The sequence below is a fragment of the Medicago sativa genome, chromosome 7 (assembly GCF_051527215.1).
Source record: "Medicago sativa cultivar Bolivia chromosome 7, Bolivia_mono, whole genome shotgun sequence".
NCBI classification, from domain to species: domain Eukaryota; kingdom Viridiplantae; phylum Streptophyta; class Magnoliopsida; order Fabales; family Fabaceae; genus Medicago; species Medicago sativa.
This window is the reverse complement of record NC_140755.1, coordinates 73,850,955-73,874,579: the sequence shown is the minus strand read 5'-3', so window position 1 is coordinate 73,874,579 and position 23,625 is coordinate 73,850,955. Positions and strand designations below refer to the sequence as shown.

General features: G+C 32.5%; 1 protein-coding gene, 1 long non-coding RNA gene and 1 pseudogene across 3 annotated transcripts; 1 reads left to right on the top strand and 2 right to left on the bottom strand.

Annotated features, from left to right (window-relative positions):
* Positions 1-456: 456 nt before the first annotated feature.
* On the top strand, positions 457-4,346 carry LOC146908347 (uncharacterized). 2 transcript variants are annotated; one of them, XR_015018759.1, is made up of 3 exons: positions 457-1,690; positions 1,801-2,131; positions 3,356-4,346. It is a non-coding gene; the product is annotated as an uncharacterized LOC146908347 (long non-coding RNA). The 2 variants fall into 2 exon arrangements; XR_015018758.1 differs by having other exon boundaries at positions 462-1,054.
* An 11,551-nt stretch (positions 4,347-15,897) lies between these two features.
* On the bottom strand, positions 15,898-17,380 carry LOC146908346 (non-specific lipid-transfer protein-like). Its single transcript, XM_085730941.1, has 2 exons — positions 16,959-17,380; positions 15,898-16,053 (listed from the first exon to the last, which is right to left on the bottom strand). Exons 1-2 carry the CDS (start codon positions 17,315-17,317, stop codon positions 16,044-16,046), a joined length of 369 nt encoding a protein of 122 aa, XP_085587067.1. The 5' UTR covers positions 17,318-17,380; the 3' UTR covers positions 15,898-16,043.
* Positions 17,381-21,276: 3,896 nt separating this feature from the next.
* Positions 21,277-21,909, bottom strand: LOC146908345 (protein FAR1-RELATED SEQUENCE 5-like; annotated as a pseudogene).
* Between the last annotated feature and the right edge of the window lie 1,716 nt (positions 21,910-23,625).

The following is a 23,625-nucleotide window of genomic DNA, read 5'->3' as shown; positions in this document are numbered from 1 at the left end:
CCATGGGATACGGAAACCTGTTTAGTTTTCGAAAGTGAAATAAAAATCAAATTTTGGTTTCTAAGAATCACCAAAATTACTTAATTAAATTAGTCTTTTTTCAGAATTCAATTTAATTTGTAGCCATGGGATACGGAAACCTGTTTAGTTTTCGAAAATGAAATAAAAATCAAATTTGGTTTCTAAGAATCACCAAAATTACTTAATTAAATTAATCTCTTTTCAGAATAATTTTTAACAATATTTTGGTCCTAAACCATGCACATGTTCCAACCAAAAAATAGAATGGAAGCATGAGTCCTCTTCACCGATCTCAATTACAAATTCAATTAATTTAAATGGTTTTTAAGTTCATCGAAACTATGAAATTGGTTGTGTATATCCATAATTAATTGTATACTGGGAAGGAAATAATTGCATGTAGATATATGGTAAAATCCTTTATATCTAATCCTAGCAAACAATGTTAACCTAATTTGAAAACCCTAATTCTACACTTTTGGCTCCAACATTTGAAAATTCTCGGATTCAAATTAACCTCGGTAGCCTTCACATTGGTTTACTCTAACTATTGAACTTCCCAGCCACATTAAATTTTAGCCTGTTTTCTATATCTAACATATCAATAACCAATCAGGGTCAAGTAGATGCATATACTACACTCAAAAAATCCTCACAAGTTATCTCTCTCCCACGTTTTCTCTAAAACTTCTTCATTTATCTAAAACTTCTTCTACTTCATGTTTTCTCATTTTCTCTTCATGGTTGCTCCTCTCTCAATCCCTCTCAGCCGCCGCTCTTCTCCTCTCTCAGCCACCGCTCATCTCTTCTTCATCCTCATAGCCTCCACTTCTGGCCACCTTACCGCAATCCACCACAAGGATCATAAGTTGATGGTGAACATATCCAAAAGAGAATTCATGTGAAAACTAGGGATTGAAACCCTTTTGGGTTTTCATTGGCCGTCAACACTTCGGCGATGGTCACCGCCGTTTAGGGTCTCGCTCTCTCTCTCTCTCTCTCTCTCTCTCTCTCTCTCTCCTGGAGGTAACAGGTAAGCATGTTTCAAGCATTTGGGGTTTCATTTCTCTCTAATTCTCTTATTGGGTTTTGTTTTTGGAATCATTTCTGCCATCCACGATCTTCTTTCACCATTGTGTTGCTTGATTCATTTATGATTAATCTTTTGTGGGTTCATAGATTCAATTCTGAATCGTAACAGAATTGGGGTTGAAACAAGAGATTTGTTTAATTTGATTTTAAGGATTTTCAAATTGAAGGTTATGATTTTTCAAACCTTGCTGTAGTCAATTATATGTATTGTTTAGTTTCCAACACAGTTTCAGTGCAATGTTGATTGATTTGGGTATGTAGTTGAAAAGCAATGCTGTCCAATCTTATTTGATGTTCATATCATAGTCTATTGTTTTTTTTATTATAACTATACAGTCTCTTAACTGTATGCATCTCAGAATGTTGTGATTAAGATTAGTTAATTAATTTTTAATTCAATTCATATATAATGATTGTTGAAAAGTATTTATTTTTAATTTAATTCAATTCATATCATGCGATTTTTTTAATACGCAACTCCATTGGATCCAAATCTGTTCACTGATCTCGACAAATATGTAAATGAACTCAGGGTGAAATATCAAACACATGCCATTGGTTTTCATGTTAATGATGTGTGCGTGCTTTCTTTCTATTTGATCTTTCATTATATTTTTTGTTCTTTTTTAATAATGCTAGCATTGAAAGAATTAGTATGTTCAGTAACTAGAAATCCATGTTGTTTAGGCCATACTAAAACTATTGTGATGGTCGCGTAACACTGATGCACAACCAATCATCTGCTGCCGCTGGAAAAAAGAACAGTCTATGTAAAATTTTAAATAGCCTAGACCAGGTATGTGCCATTGAGACTCTTCTGCATTGTTCATGCGATTTACTAAATTCTGGTCTGCATAATTTTGTTGTGCAGAATTCTGGTATGTAGAATTATGTTATGCATTCCTAAAGTTTGCCCAAATACAATCTTGCAAAACCGATGTGGCCGAATAGATGACATGTGAAACATCCTCTAGAATATTATTCCAGCAACATTCATTCATTGATTTCCACAAACTCAGTAAGCAAATAGAGACCATTTGCTGATCATTTAAAGGCATGAGCTTCAATAGGTTTAGGAAAATTGTGCTATAGTTTTCATTTGCTGCTAACACGGGTTCAAGATCATCTGAAATTAGTGATTTAAACAATCAAGCAACTTATTAATTTTTCTTAGATTTAATAGTTGTATTATATTTTTAAGGATTTAATATAAATGTAGTTTTAGATGAGAAGACTGAAGGTGCACCACAACCAAATGCAGTTTTTGTAAATTGCTTGAAGCCTTGAATTTTCATATATACACACACAACCAACTATAGTAATGCAGTTTGTTATATGAAACTTGCTTTCTCTATATGTAACTGAAGATAATTGATGAATCCACAAGTGACTAATGTTGCCTTATCTGTTTTGGTTCACTAATTCTCTGGTTTTGTTTTGGTATTTAATATCCAATGGAAAGATTTGTTTCTTTTGATCAAATTTAGGTAGATTTTTGTTGTTGTCATTGTGTTTGATTTGTATGGAATTTAAATTTCTACTTCAATTTACAATTACAAACTATTTATTTTGTAGCATTCTCGGAATCAACTTCCAGTCCGGTTGGATTATCTATTGTAGAGAAGTATTTTTCAAGAAATGCAATATATTGCCACAATTACGGGGAAAACTAAAAACATGTTGTTTATAACTACGAAATTCCTCCATGTGATTGAAATGACCTTATTTTGAATTATACTTTTAATTGGTTGATGGTATGGAATGGAAGCACTGACACCAGATAGTAGATCACACACTAAAAATTATATTCATAGATCTGTCCGTTTTTGTTCATTTTCCCTCACACTTTCTTTAAATTCTACAAATTGATATGATTATATGAAGTTTTGTATCATGTATGATTGTTTGGTCCATTGATTGATCCGAATGTTTGTTACTTGATTTTCTCAAATTATTGAAATGGTGCTTCTTAGTTAGATTGTATAATGATTGGCTACTCACCTAGAATATCAACCCCATCATGTCTTAAGTTTCTAAAATAGGCTCTATATAGAGCATCCTACTGCCACTCTCTTGATCACAATTCTTGCTAACTCTTCATCATAAACGAAATCTTTGTGTTAGTTAATTTTGTGTTTAAAGATGTCTAACAATGGTAGAGGTCATAATAATCTTCAAAGTTCACAATGTATTTAAAATTTTAATTTTTTCTCAATTCTTGAGTAACTTATTCCCATGATAGATTTTATTTTTGTAGTACATGCTTTGGAGGATTAATTTATCCCCATGGTGGATAGTTTGGAGGACTATGTAGTGGTTGTTGTCAATGAAATTAATGTAAGTTAGCACTAATAGTAACGGATGAAAGTAAGTTGATAGTTCTTTGTAACAACCATCCATTTTAATTGCTTATATCTTTAGGGTGATTAATTGTTGTTCTGGGTGATTAATTGTTGTTCTGTTTTTATTAAGTATAATGTTATTGCTGTTCTGTTTTACTACTGTCCGAATTGCGGCCTAATGTAAATTCGTACGCAGCTGTTTTGCTAAGTTGTGTGTGCGAAATGTTTAAGGTATTTTAAGTTTTTTTTTTTCTCCAGCATATTGGGTATTGGTGTAGCAAAAGACATATACTATTGAGGCATTGGATAGTTTTTTTAGCAGATTTTTCTGCATAATGCAGAATTTCTGGAGCATATCGGCTTAGCGTAGTGTGCGCCAGCTACCGGTGCACCGTCAGGAGGGTGTTTATGCTAATGTTGATATCTATCCCAAAGACTATTTAACTTAGGAGGCATTTAGTGATAAATTTTTTCCACCTTTCATTTTCTTCAATTCAATTCATTGTTGGTAGTGTTTTCGTTTTCTTTAATTTGTTTTCACCTAGGGCGGTTGCTGTTTTCTTCTTCCACTCATAACATCTATTTTTTCCAAGTTTGCCTCTTTCGCTCCTGAATATTTTCAAACAATTGCTCCAAGACCAAGACATGGCAAGACATGGTTTAAAACATCCTACCAAATATAGCTCTGCAAATGACACTATATAGTGACAGTATTGACATTGTTAATGCATTATATTATGCTTCATTGTGAAAGGCACTATTGAGTTATTGTATTTCCTTAATGTATATATTATGTAAAAGCTGTGTATCCAATATCGTGGCGTAGTCGACGTACTTTTTTCAAACTCGCATTTGTGTTGTTTTCTCAAATAAAATCTACGGTATTTTATACTTCTTCAAGTTACCTTTTCTACTATATATGACCCGTGCGGCAGCACGGGTAGACGATCTAGTATGAAAGATGAGTGAATGACATCACATAACAAGATATACAGATACTGCCCATCCTAACAGTTGATAGAGTTAATATCAATCAAGATTTGAATGTGACCTATAACTAGTGACGATGTCTTGGTTAATCCTTTTCCATTTTTAGAAATCTATATTATATACAATTGCAAATGTTTTACAATGACCTATATTAAATGCTACTTTTCTTATAGGCTATCCACTTGTGCATTGTGCCACTTGGCAATTGAAAATTAAATTACTAAATTTCTAAATTTTCATGACACTAATTATAAAAGGCAACATTAATAAAAGACAAATAGAATTAACTTGCATCTGATTGATTTGTTAATTTTTTTATTTGATCAAGCAAAAAATAGTAATTGTAAGAAATTAAAAATAAAAGACATAATTTTAAATGGTGTGTAACTTATTTTTTAATTCTTTATTTGAGCATAAAAAAAAGTAATAATTTCAACAACTTGAGAATCACTTGAAAAAAAAGGGCCGTGCAAATTTTTACACGTAGAAAAATACCCTGTGAAAAACGATCCTAAAAATTATTTTAATTTAAAAAATATAATACCATTAATATATGGTAAAAATGACCATACAAATTACTACATGTAGAAAAAAAAGAAAACAATTGTATAAATTATTACATGTAGAATAATATTATGTGACTTGACCAAAAAAAAATATTATGTGAAAAAATGACCTTAAAAATAGTTTACCGTGTGAAAAAATTATTAGCGTGGAAAATAAAAGTTAGAGGCTATACAAAAATTTGTTCACTATGTTATGGAATTGGTTCTTAATTTTACAAATCACAAAAAATTAAAAGTTAGAGTTGACAATGACTGGATTTGAATTACCAATTAATATTCCATAAAACCAATTAATTTGATCAGATTTTCATAATGTCAAATTCTACAAATCACAAACTGAATTTTGATGTATATAGATGGAATTGTATAATGCATACATTACATTACATATTATTAATAGTTTTAAATGTCTTGAATTGATTTTCAATTTTGAACAATTTTTAGGCTCTAAAGTGTGGTATTTTCAACCTATAAATTGAGGCAACTCAAATGTGAAAAGGACGAAAAGGACACATTTTTTCTTGAATTCCGTAGAAGAAAAAAAACTATCCTTTGTATTCTGAGTACAACTATCATAGAGTTTTTCTATTATTTTTTATTTTTTATTATTTTGTTAATTATTTTATTTCTTCATCTTTTTATCTTTCATGGATTTATTAAAAAAAATTATATTTTATTTTTTATTTTGCAACCAAGACTTCAATGGATTTGTGAAATTTCTTTTTCAAACATGAAACACGTTTTCTGATACTATTTATTTAGTTAAATACTATATTTCTTTTATGTTTTTTTTTCTTGATTAGTGCAATTTTTTTTAAATGACAAATTAAAATAAAAATTAATACGTTAATTTTGTATATGGTGTACACCAATGTATCTCATAGATTTCTTTTGTAATTTTTTCTCAATTACTTTCAATTCAAATATTGTCAAGATTTTTCTCAATTACTTATCACGGGTCATGCTTATGATTACTTTTCAAAAAAATGAATATGATTACTTTTTGATAGCGATGATTGTTTGAATGTGAATTGTGCTTGAAATGTCAAAACCTTAGAAATCAAACTCACTTGGGTATTCCTTCTAAGAATATTCATCCTTCAAAGCATACTACTTTTATACATATGACAATTAGTCCGGATAAATCAATGAAAAAATATATCTATTGAACTCTCATTCACAAGTCCAATGTGTAATTTCCCAAATCATTATCTACCATCAATAAACTTTTACTTCTAATTTAAAAATTTGAATATTCTAATTTTCTAATTTTTGAAAACGGGTTATCCATCATTTTCCTAATTAATTTAAGCACCTTTCTTTGTCAATTTCGCCACCATTCAAAATTATGTTCAATTGCTAAAATTTAAGACAACAGTAAAAACAGCTGGGACAAGGTCAATTAGTGCATTTAATGAAAAATAGTTCGACTTAGCATAAATTTATATTTAAGACGATTTACATGAATTAAATTGCTCAAATCAACAGTTCAAATGTACCAAATATTTTAACTGATATCCTCTCTTCTTGCATTGATTTCACAAATGGACACTCTTTTACATTCAATGTAATTTATCATTTCATTAAAGATACATCATCAAAAATTTAAAATTCAATGCACATATAGCATTCCCGTTCAATTATTAGAAAGTAGAAATTTGACTTTATAACATAAAATGAATTGCTGATCACAAACTAGGGGAGGGATTTTTGCTAAGGTTAATTTTGTTTTTTTAGGGGATTGCCAATGGTAATTTAATAGCATATCATTTTAAACATAATTGAATAAAATTGGATATGTAAATTAATGCATAAAGAAATTGGTGTTGCTAATAGTAATTGATTATCAATTTTGATTTGACCCTTAAATGTCATTTAATTGTCGTATTATTTCTAATCGATTTTGAATTTTCTTTTGACTAAGAGGGATCTTTGCATCCAATAAATATATAAGGCACAAAGGTGAGAATGCATGACGTTTCGGCATACTCATCTTAGTAAAAAAGTTATTTCTTTGTCCTTCGATTACTATCATGATGCGCTTTTTTACTACTTATTTTCCTAAACTATTACTCTTTTATGCTTTTTTTCACTTATATTTTTTAATATGATCATGATTTGCAACCATGGATGCCAACTCAAATGTTGTAGTGTTTGACAAAAAAAAAAGGGGGTTAAACAATAGTATTTATTTTTACCATTTTAACTATTTATTTTTCGTAAGAGATTTATTTGTTCCTTAAGTTTTGTGTTTTTCATTTTCATAATTTGCAACCATAGTTTTGCTAAATATTTATTTTGTCGGTCTTTTGACATGACAACTAACCCAAATACTGTCATGATTTCCAACGTCATAAACTCTACTTAGAATTATTTTATGATTGTGAAGATTGTTAAAACATGTCATGTGATTGAAATATCAAAATCTCAAGAGTCACACTCATTTAAAATGATCCTAACGGATGTTGAAGTTATCATTAATTTGTTGTTTTTAGTGTTCTTATACTAAATTAAAAGCGTTTCTTGGTAAATCTAATTTTCGATTTTGATTTTTTTTCTTCAATGAAACTAGACTCGTGCAATAGCCAAAAAGAGGCTCATATACATCTTTGCAAACACAATTGAGGGAATGTGTTGTCTATAGTATTAATCGGTTCCATGTTGTGAAGAACACTTAACAATATTATCGTATTAGTAGAGACAATTTCAAGATAGGCAAAGGGTATGACTCTAAATTTACAAGGGTTGGCAATAATGATTTACCATGAAATTTGTATCATTTCACTCCATGGGTTGTTATTTTCCCATAAGATTTGAGATAAATATGTTGGTTGGTGAATTTTTTTTATATATTAAGAAATTAAATAACTTCATCATAATAATATAAACTATTAGACTAAAAGGCTATTATTTATTCTATTCAGACATTACTGGTTAAATAACTACTATTTGAAAAAAAAAAAAAAGAATATGTTATAAATAACTTCAAGGCCAACATTGTTGTCATAGAGTTAGACATTAATAGCTAAGCACTTTTTGTCATTGAAATAGTTCATCAACATAGTCAATTCATGATTGTTGCTAGGGTTTGTTGATTCAAGATTTTCTCCCAAAATTGTATTGAAAAATCGAAGGTTGCATAAAATATATATTAGTTTGTTAATTCATTCTTAAGTTAGTTATGCAATGAAATGTAAGTTTTTCATTTTTTTTAACACAAGTTTTTTCAATTTAAATTGATTTAGATGGTTACAAGTTGATATATTTTTAATAGATTCCTCTGTATATCACATTGATTTTTGGATCAAGGATCTTCCATTTCTAATTGTGAACAAGCATGTTAGATTTCTTTTTTGAACCCTCTTTAAATAGAACTCACTTCAATTGATATTAATCAAAATATAGATTTTCTTTTTTGAAATTTTGGGAAAATAAGATAAAAAAAAATGTCATAAAAATAATAAAGTACTTTTAATAATGTTAACTTGGTATAGAGTTAACTTACCTGTAAGGCTGTATGTTTAACTCTCGATGTTAGTGTGATGATCTCTTCGATGGATGAGATCTCTGCTTACGTTCACTGGGCCTACTCTAACTTTAACAAACCTCAAGACCAAAATGATAAAATAATTTAATAAAGGGAAGCAATGAAATAAAAAAAAATCACGTAGGAGATATGTGTATCCCCTTTGTATATGTATACATACATTTTAACATGTATTGTACTTCTTTTTTATAACAAATATTATCAACATAAATTAAAATATATATAAAAAAATACAGCACAAATTTCCCCGTGCAAGGCACGGGTTTCAAACTAGTGTATACATCATCATACGCAAAAGCACAATTTATGGTTGTCGGTTAGTAGTATGGATAATCTTAGTGAGGGTATTTCAAGAAATTTCCATAATTTTCGACTCTCATAGTTTTCACGATACATTCACTAATTGAAATGTTTCAGTACATTTGTGTTCTAAACTATTAAATCAACGATCGTTTTTTTTTTTTTCAAGAAAAATCAACGATCATTTTTATGAATTAAGGAGTTATTTATCAACTTTTGTATTTCAAAAAAGACCATTTCCTTGTTAAGTACTTATACTTTCTTTTTTTTACATTGTATCATAAAACATATTTAATATTTACTATTTTTTTAATAAAAAAAATAGTAAATATTAAATGATGGGGAATATTAAAAAACTCATTTATCTATTAATATAAAGATCAAATTATTGTATCGGCAAAAGTAACAAAAAAAAATTAATGTATAAAACATATTTAATAATTACTATTTCTTTTTAATAAAAAAATAGTAAATATTAAATGATGGAGAATATTATTTTGTTTATAAAAAAACTCATTTATCTATTAATATAAAGATCAAATTAATGTATTGGCAAAAGTAACTAAAAAATTAATGTATCAGTACATATTGATTGATAAATTTACGGTAAAAATTTATTATCTTTTAGGGTATTTTAATGCCATTCGTTTTAAGGAACCAATTTGCGAGGATCGATGTAACATCACACTCTGTCTCAACATAACAGGTTGGACACCGTCATTGAATGGGTTGAAATCTTCACAAACAGCACGACAGAATAGTTTTGCTCTCACATTCTTCCTCTGCACTGCCGAATACAACGATCTTTGTATAATTATAGCATGTTTGAAGGATGATGACACATGAGATTGTACGATCTTATGATATATAGCGTGTACGCCTAACAACCATGATTTTTTTTTGTTTACAAAGGCTAACAAAAACAAGAGAACAAGGAAGCAAAACAGAGAGCTAGGCTCTCAAATAAAAAGTTCCAGTAGCATCACTTTGGAGAAGGAGGAGGAGCTCCGCTGGTGGAGTGACGTGGTGAAAGAGGTCGGTGTCCGACGAAGCGCCAAGCTTAGCAATAAAATCCGCGCATTGATTTCCTTCTCGAAGGGTGTGGTTAATCGTTGCATTAGTCTGCTCCATTAGCTCTTTTATGTCTTGAATCAATACAGCATAAGCATGGAATCTCAACAAGCAAGGGCCGGTGACGATGTTTATACAAAGTAAGGAATCAGAATAGCATACAAGGTCAGCAATACCTTTTTCTTTGGCCAACAAGAGGCCTTGGTAAATGGCATAAATCTCAGCATAGCAAATATCCTAGGTATAATGGATATAACCAGAAAAACCAGACAAGTAAAAGCCTACCTCATTTCTTAGGACTCCGCCATACCCAGTTCTAATGGGGGAGTCAAGACAACTTCCATCAACATTAAGAATGACATGAGAATGGTTGTTGTTTTTCCACTTAATCAAAGTTTCATCCATAGCGCCATTTGTGATCAAAGGATAAGAAGCTTTGAGGATGCCAACCATACCTTGAATGTTAAAGGAAAGTTGGCAAACAGACCAATTACCATTGCACAAGCACATCAAGTTTCTATTCCTCCATGCCCACCAAACAGTTGTTGCAAAAAGAAAAGATAGAGAACTTGTCGATCCCTTCTTAATCCAATCATGAGTAACATTATTTGTGAAGAAATCGGGCTTATGGAAACTGAGATGTTGCCAAATACGTCTAGAGTGATTACAATCTCTCACACAATGGAGAAAAGTTTCATCAGAGAGACCACACCGAGAGTAAACCGGGGAGTGAACAATGTTTCTATGGTGGAGCAAGGATAGAGTAGGCACCGAATTATGGCATGCCAACCAAAAGAGAAGTTTGATCTTCTCCAGCAGTTGTAACTTCCAAATCCAAGACCAAGTAGAAGAAGGGTCAAAGGTAATAATATGTTCCTTGCGAGAGAGCAACCAAGAGTAACCGCTTTTGGTTGTGTAGATGCCATTTTTGTTATCTAACCAAATGAAAGCTACCTCAAGCGAAGAGTTGAATTTAAGATTCATATTGTTGATGGTGTCTGAAGCAAATGGAGGTAGCTGAGTGTAGAGGACATTTGAATGTGGATTGCTGAAGGATATCACATCTTTAACTGTCAAGTGAAGATCATGAATGTCAATGTAAGGTATAAGTGTTCCTAAGAGTCCAAAAGAACTCCAAGGACAACCCAGAAAGAAGAAGTGCCTGAACCGGCACACCAAGAATAACCATCTTTGAGGACATCTCTAGCATGAAGGATAGATGACCAAACAACAGAGTTGCTGGATCGAGATAGAGAATGGATGATATTTGGCCCAGCAACATACCTATCTGAGAGAATCTCAACCCATAACTTCTTAGAAGATTGAATTATATCCCAAACAAGCTTGCCCAATAAACAGATGTTGGTATCTCTCGTCATTCTGATGTTGAGGCCGCCATCATGCTTGGGGCGAGTAATTTTTTTCCAACCTACCTAATGAATACCTTTATTATTACTATCTTTCCAGATGAAATTGCGGGTTGTTTGGTCGATACTATCACAAATATTCCAAGCGCCAAATAACCTGCATATAATAAGAATGAATGGAGGAAAGAACAGAAGATGCAAGAGTCACTCTTCCTGGTTTATTTAACAACCTGTGCTTCCAAGAGACAAGTCTGGATTGCATTTTTTCAATAATAAAATGGAAGTCACTGCGCTTAGGTCTCCCCTTTAGAATGGGAAAGCCCAAATATTTATCCAGAGAGGTTGTGCTTCTAATACCAGAGATGGAAGTAAGCCTGTTGATTTTTGCTTGAGGGGTACTTGTTGAGTAGAAATCCCTAGACTTGGAAAGATTAATTTTCAAACCTGAAGCCTGACTGAAACGAAAACATAATAGTAATGAATCAGAGTTGATAACATTTTGCCTTGGTGAAGAGAATGACATCATATGTAAAGAGAAGGTGAGAAATTTGGGGGCCGTTTGTAGAGAGACAGATGGTGTCCCAGGTACCTTGGTGAACATCATTGTTGATGGCAATGGGGAGCTTTTCCATACAGATGATAAATAAATAGGGAGAGACAAGGTCTCCTTGCCGAAGGCCATGAGAAGGCTTGAAAGGAGGAAACTTGTTCCCGTTCCATAGGATAGAAAGAGTCGAGGAGGTGACACAATGCATAATTAGCTTGATTGTAATATCTGGAAAGCCAAAGTCTTAGAGGCAAGATTGAAGCCAAAACACTATTTCTGTCACAAAATTTTACCCAATGTTCTCTTGATTTTTGGTACCAATGCATTTCTTCTTGAAAGAGAATGTGATTATATTCACTTTGTAGCTCTTTCTCTCGGTGGACATGATGAATGGAATCAACCCGCTCGCCCTTCAACCTTCTTTCAACATGTTTTTTCCACTTGAAAATATTACCAAAGACTTCATTGTTAAAATGATAGAATTCTCCATGAAATTTTTTAACCCAATTGTCGGATTCTGATTAGAGGAATTCCAAGTTGAAGTGACAATATCAATCTAGGCTTCATGGTCTATCCAAGAAGCTTTAAATCGGAAAGGGTGGGGGCCTCTAGCTAAGGGGAGGCCACCAAAACGAGGAGGATAGGATTCTGTCAGAATGAAGTCTATAGAGAACCTCCACAAAAGCTTCAGGGAAGTCAAGGCGCCAATCAACATTTGCAAGGCCCTTATCGATCTTTTTAGAGAGGATGTGACGACCGTTGTTGTTACGGTGCCAGGTATAACGGCCGCCGGTGGTTGTTAGGTCAAGGAGGTTGCAGTTATCCATGAGGTTGGCGAAGATGGCAGCTCTAGAGTTGTTAAAAATACCTCCGCATTAGTCACTAGAGAGGAGAGTTTTGTTGAAATCACTGATGAACATCCAGGGACCAGTAAGGTTTTGGCTAAGCTGAGTGAGGTGGTTCCAAAAATTTGTGCGCAAGGATGGATTAGGACTAGCATAGAAACATGTGCAAGTAGTGGAGGCTGTACCAAGGTTAACATAAAAAGGGATGGAGTATTGGTTAGAATAAATAACAGTTGCAGTAGTGGTAGTAGTGGAATTTTTTAGGAGTCATATACCACCAGAGTGACCATTAGCTTCAACAATATGGACATGAATGTAATTGTTATTCATCCAAAAATTGAAGAGCCTAGCATAGGGGACATGAGTTTCAAGGATAGCAAGAAAGGTAGGATTATGCGCTCTAATCACCTATTTCATATGTCTTTTGACATTATTGTTGTTATCCCCTCTGACATTCCAAGAGAGGATTGAAGTATCAAATAAGGCTTCCATAATAACAATAAAACAAGAGGTGATTAAGGTTGGAGGGTTAAGTAACCATGTCCACTTAACGGTCATTTGAAGTCTCTTGAATTTTGTTATAATCACCAAGATTATCACTATGGTCAAAATTATTGGATGAGGTAGCCATGGAGGTATCATTAGCATCATTATATTGAAGCATCATTATATTGAATGGAGTTAATGTTTCCGTGGTGAGCTTCTTACGAGTGGGTATTGGCTTGGGCAGTGTCAATGTTGTGATTTCTTTCCTTATTAAGGGTAATTTCTTCCACATGTGTTATTGTTGGTGGGGTCAGCATATTGTTCACATTTTTTGATATGATGGGATTGGAAAATGTGTTGTGTTAGGTCGTATCCTTTGTAGAGGAGGAAATATAATTGGTTTTCTTGGTTTTAGCACTGACATGTAATGACAGCTTAATAATAGGCTCCATATCTTCATGTCTGCCGTTTTGGTTCAAAAGTGGGTTTTTATGACCTGTTCATGTCATTACTTTTGGGTCTAGGTGGTACACTAGTAGTGGGCGCTGCAGCTTTATTGTTGTGGTTCAGAGGAGACAAAGAATTTAATTTAGTAAAAGGCTTTGTGGGAACATTCTTTGAGGCATTTATGGTGGGTATTGGCTGACTTTTTATTTCTTGTGACAAGAAGCCAATCACCATGAAGTTCTTGATTCTCTTCTTGATTAGCATTTAAATTCATAATTTTGATTTATTTTCTTTACTGAGCGGTCCCCACGTGGTTCCCAATCTTTTGGCTAGGATTGGAATTTTTTTGAGTTAACTAGGGTTTGACTCTTGGTTGCTATTTTGGGAGCTGCTATGGAGGGGTATTATCGCCGCTTCATATTCGATAGTGGCTAAGGAGCAGTTTTGCCTAAGGTGACCGTAACAACCACAATTTGTGCATATTAGGTAGAGACCTTCATATTGGACCTTGTACCAGTGACCGTTGACCCAAATTTTTCCTATGACGGGTACCGTGAGACCCACTTCAACACAAACTGTAACAAATATTCATCTTTCTACTTTCAGAGTGTTGGTATCCACCTTTATGGGTCTACCAATAGCTGAAGCCATGGGCAAAAGAAAAGTTTCATCATAATCAACAAGATTAAGACCAGGGAAACGTACCCAAACCAATGTGCGTTCTATCTTTGCATTGGGGGAGGCAAATTCCGGCGACCAGTGGGAGACCGTCAAACAATGATCAAATATCATCTAAGGTCCACCAGTGATGATTTTCTCTTTATCGACTAATTGGTCAAGCTTCGCCATGTAGAACCCATTATCATTATCCATGATTTCGAAGCCACCCTGCAACTTCCACACTTTCTGGAGACAATCCTTCATGGTGTTGTTGCCCGATGTCTTTCCCATAAGTTTGACTACTAAATCATCTTTCCATGGTGTACATAATTCTTGGAAGACTTTTGGCTCCATATACACTTAGGGGAGAAGGTGATTACCGTTTTCGTGTTCGATACAAACAAGCTTCTTTTCTATCATATCTTCTTTTTCTCTAAGGGGTGTTTCTTGGGTAAATCCTAATAATTTTTCTCTCAGCGACGGCTTAGGAGTCGAGGGTTGGGGGTTGTCTAGGGGTTTTTTGGTCGATGAAGGAGGTTGAGGGCTGCCATGAGCGGAGAGGACAAAATCCATGTTGTCTCTCTCTCTCTCTCTCTCTCTAGGAGTAGATGTTATGTTGCATAACAATTTTCTATCATGACTTTAGACCGCATAACAATTTTCTCTCTCGCTTGGCTTCTTCTTCGCAATAGATTACCAACAAAAGATAATCTAGTGCAGCAAAGAGTTCTTCATGATGGAGACGATACTTGTAGCCCGTTCGAGATGGTGGGACATCTTTTTCTTCGGTTGTGATTTCTTCAATGCTTTATGGTCTCTTGTTTTTAAGTGGTTAGGCATTTCGACGGTGGATACTATCGTCTTACGTGACCACTTTCTTTAGTTTGGTCAAAGTGCTGGATTATCGCGATCATCACATTCTTTCCTGAAGTTGATTTGGCTTGCGTGTGTCCGGATTATTTGGATTACCTGGTTCTAAACAATACGGCAGCGGAGGTGTATGATATGTTAGAAAAACTAAAATTGCAATCTTTTGTGTGGTTGAAGGCAAACTTGTTTACTTTTACTTTTGGCTATCATGACCGGTGACATTACCCTCTTTACTGTATGGGTGTATTTGTGTACATCTCTCTTCTCAGCTTTCTAGTATGCTGTCGTTTTGGTTCTGTTGACTATGTATTAACTTTGATTTAGCACAACTTGTGCTAGGTAGACCTCTTTTAGTGTTTATATTATCATCCATTTTGACTTGTTAAAAAAATTACCGTAAAATGTTCAAAGTTAGAATCATGAGACGATTGTTTATTAAAAAAATATATAAGAGAGATGATTGTGAATCCAAGTGTCACGGTAAATCATAAAAATTTCGAGCTGAAACATTTCAAATTTTATTTTAATTATCATCGAAATACATAGTATAGAAACCCTAGTGGGGATTCAGTTACAATCGGAGAATTTTTTTTTTTTTTTTGGATTACAAGAGGGCTAATGCCCAAAGAAAAAAAACAACTACCGCTTAACTAACCGCGGTGTGGAAATACCAATAGAGTCAGCTAACATTAACAAACTAATTTGAGCAGGACAATGCTCATATAAAACCAAGGAAAAACCCTAGTGGGGATTCAGTTACAATCGGAGAATTTAAGTCATCAAAATACATAGTATAGAAACCCTAGTGGGGATTCAGTTACAATCGGAGAATTTAAGCCATCTCCTTTATTCTGTTTTGCTTATTACCACAAACCCTGGAAGCTGCTCAACACTAGTTTAAACTGCAATCAGCAAAGTAAATATGACATTAGTTTACTTTACATATCTATTACTTATTAGGCATAAAAAAGTTTACGATTTCAACCCAAAAAAAAAGATAAAAAGGTTTTCAAATGTTTTTAGTCCCTCTTGAAATATTTTTGATGAATTTAAGTTTCATAAACAATCCGTGTAATATTTTTGAAGTAGTTGCCATTAAAGTCAAATACTTTTTATGGTCTTAGGATTGCAATTGATCAACATCAATACAAACTCAATCCAAAGATGAATGTCACTAATTTTAATAAAATATTACGGGTTCTCCATTTTTTGTTGCTATTACCCATTTTTTAAAGTTTCATATTGGATTACCTGTGATGGATTGACACTGTAATTAATATATATATATATATATATATATATATATATATATATATATATATATATATATATATTGATGTTGTATATGCAATTAAATCATTTTTTATTTGACTTCTTGATAAATAAAATAAATTGCATGCTTTTGATTCCCTTTTTTTCCGTACAATCTCATTATTATGTTTTAGTCCCTATAGTATTTGGATTATGTTGGATTAGTTCATATAACCCTAACTATGGTGGCTTTAGGGTTTCAACATAATTGAGATGTCTTTTCTTTTGTATGATGGTGCATATGCATCCTACTTTTGCTTTAAAAATAAAATTTCCTAAAACCTTTAAAATTAATATGTAATTTATTTTTTTTTAAGTAACAGATTGTAAATGTATAACATAATAGATTATCACTATTTGATGGACTACTTATAAGAAGTTAGGGAATTCATATTAATTTCATGTGCTTTGTTGAAAATAAGTTTAAGGGTATTTACTCTCACACACACACACACATATGAAATTGAAAAAAGAGGGATGATAGTGAGAGACATACTTGTCACAGTCCATATCAGGGGTAATCTTGAAGGGTAAGTCGACACCGCAGTTGTTAGGGAGGGCAGCAAGGGCAGCGAGATTGAGGTCAGGTAAGTCGAATATGCCCTCTTTGAGACACCTGCAAACATTTTGACTTTCAGGGATAGCTTGGGCTTGGCCAGCTAAACTGGTCATCCCATTGCAACATGGTGCAGGGGGGTCAGATGCATCAGGGGTCATAATGTACTCTACGCATGGTATTATACTTTCTGCCACGTTCTTACATTTAGGGTCAAGGTCTGCATTTGCTAATGGAATGGCTAAAACCAAGCATATCACAGACAAACAAGTAACCTTAATAAGCATTGAGCTAGCCATGATTTGGAAATTTTGATAGAGGAAATGCAACTTAAGTGTGTTTATGGAGATGAATGCAATTCAAGTATTTATAGAGTGAGAAGATACCACTAATTCAACTTTGGTCCCAATGTTTCATATTATTGTGTGAAGAGAGATTTACCACAATCAAAATCTCAAGAGTAAATATCCAACAAAATAAAAACTCATATATTTTTTATCGAAGGGAACATACATTAGAATATACAACACTCTGCATTATTCATTAATTAAATAAGGGAAATATTAATAACGTCAAAAAAACAAGTAAGGGAAATATTTTTTTTAGGGAAAAGTAAGGGAAAAATATTAAGAGCACTTTTGAAGAACTTTATATAGTTTTCTTCAACAACAAAAAAAAAAACTTTATATCCTAAGATTTAATAAAAATTTGTGCATTAATACTTCAGAAATTGAAGCATTAGGTATTTTCAATGAATTAGTCACTTAAGACAACCGTTAGCAAGACCCATTAAGTAAAGTATTATTAATTCGGTTAAGATTTGGATGTAGATCTTTCGACTAATTTGTTTTTAACGCCAAACTCATCAACTACTTGCAGATTCATTCAATTTAACTGGTAACCATGGGATAAGGAAACCTGTTAGTCTTCGAAAGTGAAATAAAAATCAAATTTGATTTCTAAGAATCACCAAAATTAATTAAATTAGTCTTTTTTCAGAATATTTTTAACAATATTTTGGTCCTAAACCATGTATCTCTTCCAACCAAAGAATTGAAGGAAGCATGGGTCCTCTTCACCGATCTCGATTTCTGCACTTTGAGAATTGACCACACAAATTCAATTAATTTGAACGGTTTTCAATTTCATTTAAAAGGGTTTTCAAGTTCATCAAAACCATGAAATTGGTTGGTGTATATCCATATATCGTGAATTTGATCTGTTACTATTGCAATTGAATTTATGTTTCTAAATTCAATTGCTCGATGAAGGAATATTGAACGAGTGTGTCAGATTCACCACACCTGGACTCTCCCCTCTCTTTCAATTAGGTTTATCATTGAAATCTGAGCTATGTTAACATCCAAAATATCATGCGTCAAATGAAGCTCATCCTATGCACCACCTTCGTCTTTAATTATAAAACCTTTTGACTTTTTTCTTTGTCCCCTTTTATAAAAAAAAAAATCAAATTTTAATGTGCATTAATTCTTTCTGTGTCACTATAACCTATTCATGTTATATACCTCCTTGAGTTCATTTTATTGATAACAAATCATTAATTAATCAAATATTTAAGTTTCTAAATACGGACCAAAATATTTTTAAAAACTACTCTAAAAAAAGACAAATCTAATTTATTTCTTTGAATCTAAGAAACCAATTTTTTTTCGAAGACTAAAGAGGTTTCCTTATTTTTTTTTTAAAAGTCACTTGCATTTTAAATTTCTTACACATCTGATTGTATATCAAGTGTAAACAAATCTCATTTATTTGTTAAACTTTGATTGTAGAAGACTCTTACTTGTGTGTTTGAGCAAAGGAAGTTTCTTAATGCGTGTTTGAGTAAATTGTAATCTTGTGTGATTATAGTGAAAAATCTCTTCGAAGTGCAAGGGGACTGAACTACTATCAGTTTGTGAGAGGAATCATAATAATTTGCTTGTGTCGTCTCTTTCTCTTTCTCTCTCTCTCTCTCTTTGTGATTACTTTGATTTCGCTACATACTTTATTTTAGACTCTAAAAAGAACTATGCTTCTGATCAGATTATGAACAGTTTTTGATAAACAATTAGAAAAGTTTTTAGAAAAAACCAACACAATTCAACCATCTTCTTGTGTTTTTTCACACCTTCATTTACAATGGTGTGTGGGGTTGACTTAGCATCATGTTTAACAAACACTCTTATTGTAGAGAAAAAATTGCATTGTACTCCCTCCGTTTCAAAATGAGTGTCGCTTTAGCCAAAAAAAATTGTTTCAAAATGAATGTCACTTTCAGTTTCCAATGCAATAATAACTTTTTCTTTTCAATTGTACCCTCCAATTAATACTCTTCACACTACTTCCAAAGTATTACTTTTAAAACTAACCAATAGTTAATAAGGATAATTTGGTAAAATAAACATTCTCTTTCTTTTAATCATTGCATTTCTTAATATGTGTGTAAACACCTAAAACGACACTCATTTTGAAACGGAGGGAGTAATAGACTGCATTATAATAAGTGAGATTTGCTTAAATGAGATTTAATAACTTTTTTAAAGGTCTTAGATTGGTGAGATGTTTTTTGTTAAGTGAGAACATTAAATAAATTGAACAAATAGGATGGCTTGGGAAGCACTCAAAAATAGGAGCTCTATCGTAGATGATCATAGTATTTTTAATATTGAATTAGTTGAGTTAGTTAACCTTTGCTTACCTTTGAGACTATCAAATATGATTTTTTCTTCTTTTTTTTTTTTATATTTGAGCTCAGAGAGAATAAGTAACTAAATCATGATTCAGTCATTCATCTCGCTCATTTATCTCAAGTATTTAGATGTTGGTGTTTCTTTCTCTTTTTTTTTTAATGTGTGTATAAAGTTATTAATATGCTCTTGTAAATTTGGCTCAGTTGATAAGGACAATGCATAATATATGCAAGGTTCGAGATTCGAACCCCAGACACTTGAATTCTTCTTGTACTTCTAAGTTCTAATAATAATATATTTTTACTTTTTCTTTTGACAAAATAATATATTTTTACTTCCAAGTTCTAATAATAATATATTTTTACTTTTTTTTAGGGAGAATATATTTTTACTTATACGGATGAAAGTCGCACATTAAATGCTTAATTGAGGAGATTTGTTTAGAATTGCATGTGGAAAGGATTAGTAACTTTCAACCATATTGAAAGAAAAGGAATTAATTGACAGAAAAGAATTGCATGTGCATATTTGAGTACTTAACGTAATCAATTTTTTTTGTTTTTGGTGAATTAAATAATAAGAAGATAAAACTTAACGTGATTAATTGTCTCTTTACATTTATGGAGATTTTTAATCCATAGTACGTAGTACTTGAAACTATAATCGTAAATAGCAAAACAAAACCGTGCAATGTTCAATTTCAGAATTCTATAGACCTAGTAGAAATGTCAAAAGGAGCAACGGGTTTTCCTTCTCTCCCCGTCTTCATTCCTTTCTATAGAAAGTTTCTGTCCACCTTAATTCCCATAGTTCATAAAAACAGTAAATAATATTTTTAAAATTATCTACTATAAAAAAAACTTACAACTCAGATTATGTATATAAGAATATTGTGTAAAATTATTCCCATAGTTCATAAATTTAGAATTATGTATATAAGAATATCGTGTAAAATATTTTATAGTTCAATAATTTTTTAACTAAATAAAATGTTATATATTTAAGATTTTATATATTTGATACAACTCAGATGATAAAAGAATTTTGAGATATTTGATATGTTATGACCCAAGTTCAACCTCACAATATATACAAAATTTACCTGTACTTTGTATGTGCTAATTTCACCATAATTTTTTTTAAAAACAAAAAAATAAATGATATATGTATATAGATATAAATATACACACACATACACTTACAAATGTTTTGTTTTGTCGTAAACAAATTCTCCACAAAATTGGTGACATGATTTCCACAAAGATTGTTTGATGGCACTTTTGAGTGATCTCTAAGTAACTTTTGAGATACCTTAAATTGAAGACCGGTATTATTAGACTTCAAGAACATTATAGAATAAAGTTAGCTTGTTCGTTAAGATAGATGCTCACATTTAGTTTCCGATATACATCAATAGAATCTACTTTAATGGTAAAATCATATGAAAAGAAAAGGGAAAAAAAACTCCAATAAAATCTCCCTTCACCTTCTTGGCTCGTCAGGAAAAACCCCTCTTACGGGTCCTAAAGGGGACAATCCTTTTATATGTTTTACGGAGATGCCTATTAGTGATCAAAGAAAAAGAATGATTTTTTGCACCCAATTATTGCTAAGACACAATGTTTTGACTTTCTTTGAAAGTATTGCGGTAAATAGCCGGCCTCCCCTTGTACCATACTTCTTACTCTCTTTTTTTTTTAAGATAATTCTTTTGATCAAGACGAATAAAACCCAAGTTAGTCTTGCCTCATACTTCTTTACTCAGTAAATCAAACGATTTCCTTTGTTGTACACTAGCACTATATCAAATAGTTCAATTTGTTGACATTGAATTTCAAAAGCCTTTCGTTGAGAAGACAACATATGAGTTGTTTCTAGCAAATGTAACTCATGGTTGTGGTCCTCCACAAAATCAAGCACCATTAATTTTCCATCCACATTCTTAAGTCCTAATCTTGCTTCACAATTTGTTCTGGTCTCTAGTCTTGGATTCTTAATTTTATGATCTCGCTTGTCTGGCTTTCGTATGCCTTCTTTGCAGCAAACAAACCTACAAGAAGAAATTCAACCATCCTTTTTTTTTGTTTGTATAATCTTTCCTTACTCCAGATCCAACCACTGTAAGTTTTCCAGAACTCCCAAGCATCTTCAAAGCTACCGAAAACCATATCTACTTTTGGCTTCCAATCTTCATTCATCTGGTATCAAAAGTCTTAAAAATTCCTAAAAACAAAAAATGTAAATCTTATTTGCGGTAGCCAAATGTATAACGACGCAGTCAAAAGCGTAGCCTAGCAAGGGTTAAACCTAGATTGAAAAGAAACAAGTTTGCAAGCAACAAACTTGTGAAAATAGGGTTCAGGAAACCACCCGAAATTGAGAAAACTCTCTTAAATATTATTGAATGAATAAAAAGTTCCCCTTAAGCTACAACTGTTAAGCTTAAATAGGGAAATAACAAAACCCAAATGGGCCAAAAATAACAAACTGAAAACAAAACAGATAAATAACAAAATTGGGGCTAAAATAATAAAATACTATTGAAATATTATGGAAACCTTTTTACTTCAGTCTCCTCTACCTCTGAAGAACTCGATCCGAAGTTCTTATTATGATAAAAGAGCTTTCATTCATATTGACTCTTCCAATGAACAGGAGAACACCCACCAGGATCCCAGTGAGTGAAATACAAACAAGGTTTGGTTTGAAAAATATAGCAGTTGCCTTCATTCATCGCGATAATGCATTCTTTCTCCAAATGCTTCTTCATGTAAGTCAAATGGCTTGCATGAGATGGAGAAAGAGGAGTGGTAGTTGTTGATGCCTTTTCTTGTGAGAAAGTGTAACTGCATCGCCAAGGATTTCTTAATCCTAAGGCCCATATTTTAGGCCCCATATCTTTATCTTCAATGATCGGATTATCCTTAGGAATGGAGTAGCTACCCCAAAGTCCAAGTTTACTAACTTCTAATGCACTTGGAATGTTGTCTACATCAAGCCTCATAACCTTTCCAAGCAATGACTTCTTGTTTTGGGTAAAATTGTATGGATCACCTGAACCTCCTCCATCTCCCATCATGAAGTATAAATTACCATCATTAGGTCCAAAGAGTATCTGGCCACCATGTTGAGATGTAAATGGGAGTCCCATGGTAAATATCATTCTTACCTTCGTTGGTTTGGTCAGTTTGTAATCATCCAATAATTCCACCAAACGTACCCCGTCATATAAAAAACAAGTCTTCTTTTCATCTTCCCATGCTAGTGTTTTGCTTATAAGATTTTCAACCATTGGTGGAATTTTGGTTAGAGTTACTCTTGCTCGTTCTGCACGTTTCAAATGAATGTGAGCATTCCATTCAAAAGAAAATTTGGGATGATTGAATGATTTTGATGCGTCAATACTCTTCCTTGTATCTGCGTCAAATAAATTTGTGGTTCCACCATTGAAATCCATTGAAGGAGGAACTGTTGTCACAATTAAATTCTCCACCTAGACATATTCATCGGTGATAGAATGTTCTTCGACTGGTTCTTTAATGTATTCTTCCATTGTGGCAACAAAACTATCAGCAACATTCATGTTAGGTAACTGACTTTTAGTTACATTCATACCAAGCGACTTTTGATTAGCGACACTCAAATTAACTGACTTACCACTAGCAATACCGACAACAGATGGCTTATCACTAGCAAATATCAACACCAGGTGGCTAATTTTTCTCAACTTTAAGATTAAGATACCTTTGAATATACATTATCAAAACAAAATGTTTAGCAATATTTTTAACCGTCTTACGCGAGTTACCTACCATTCTGGAAGCATGTATCAAAAGGTTGGTCAAAGAGTAATCTTTGTTGTAACAAAACAGAAACGATATATCGAATAGGAGATTTTAAAATTGTAGTAATCA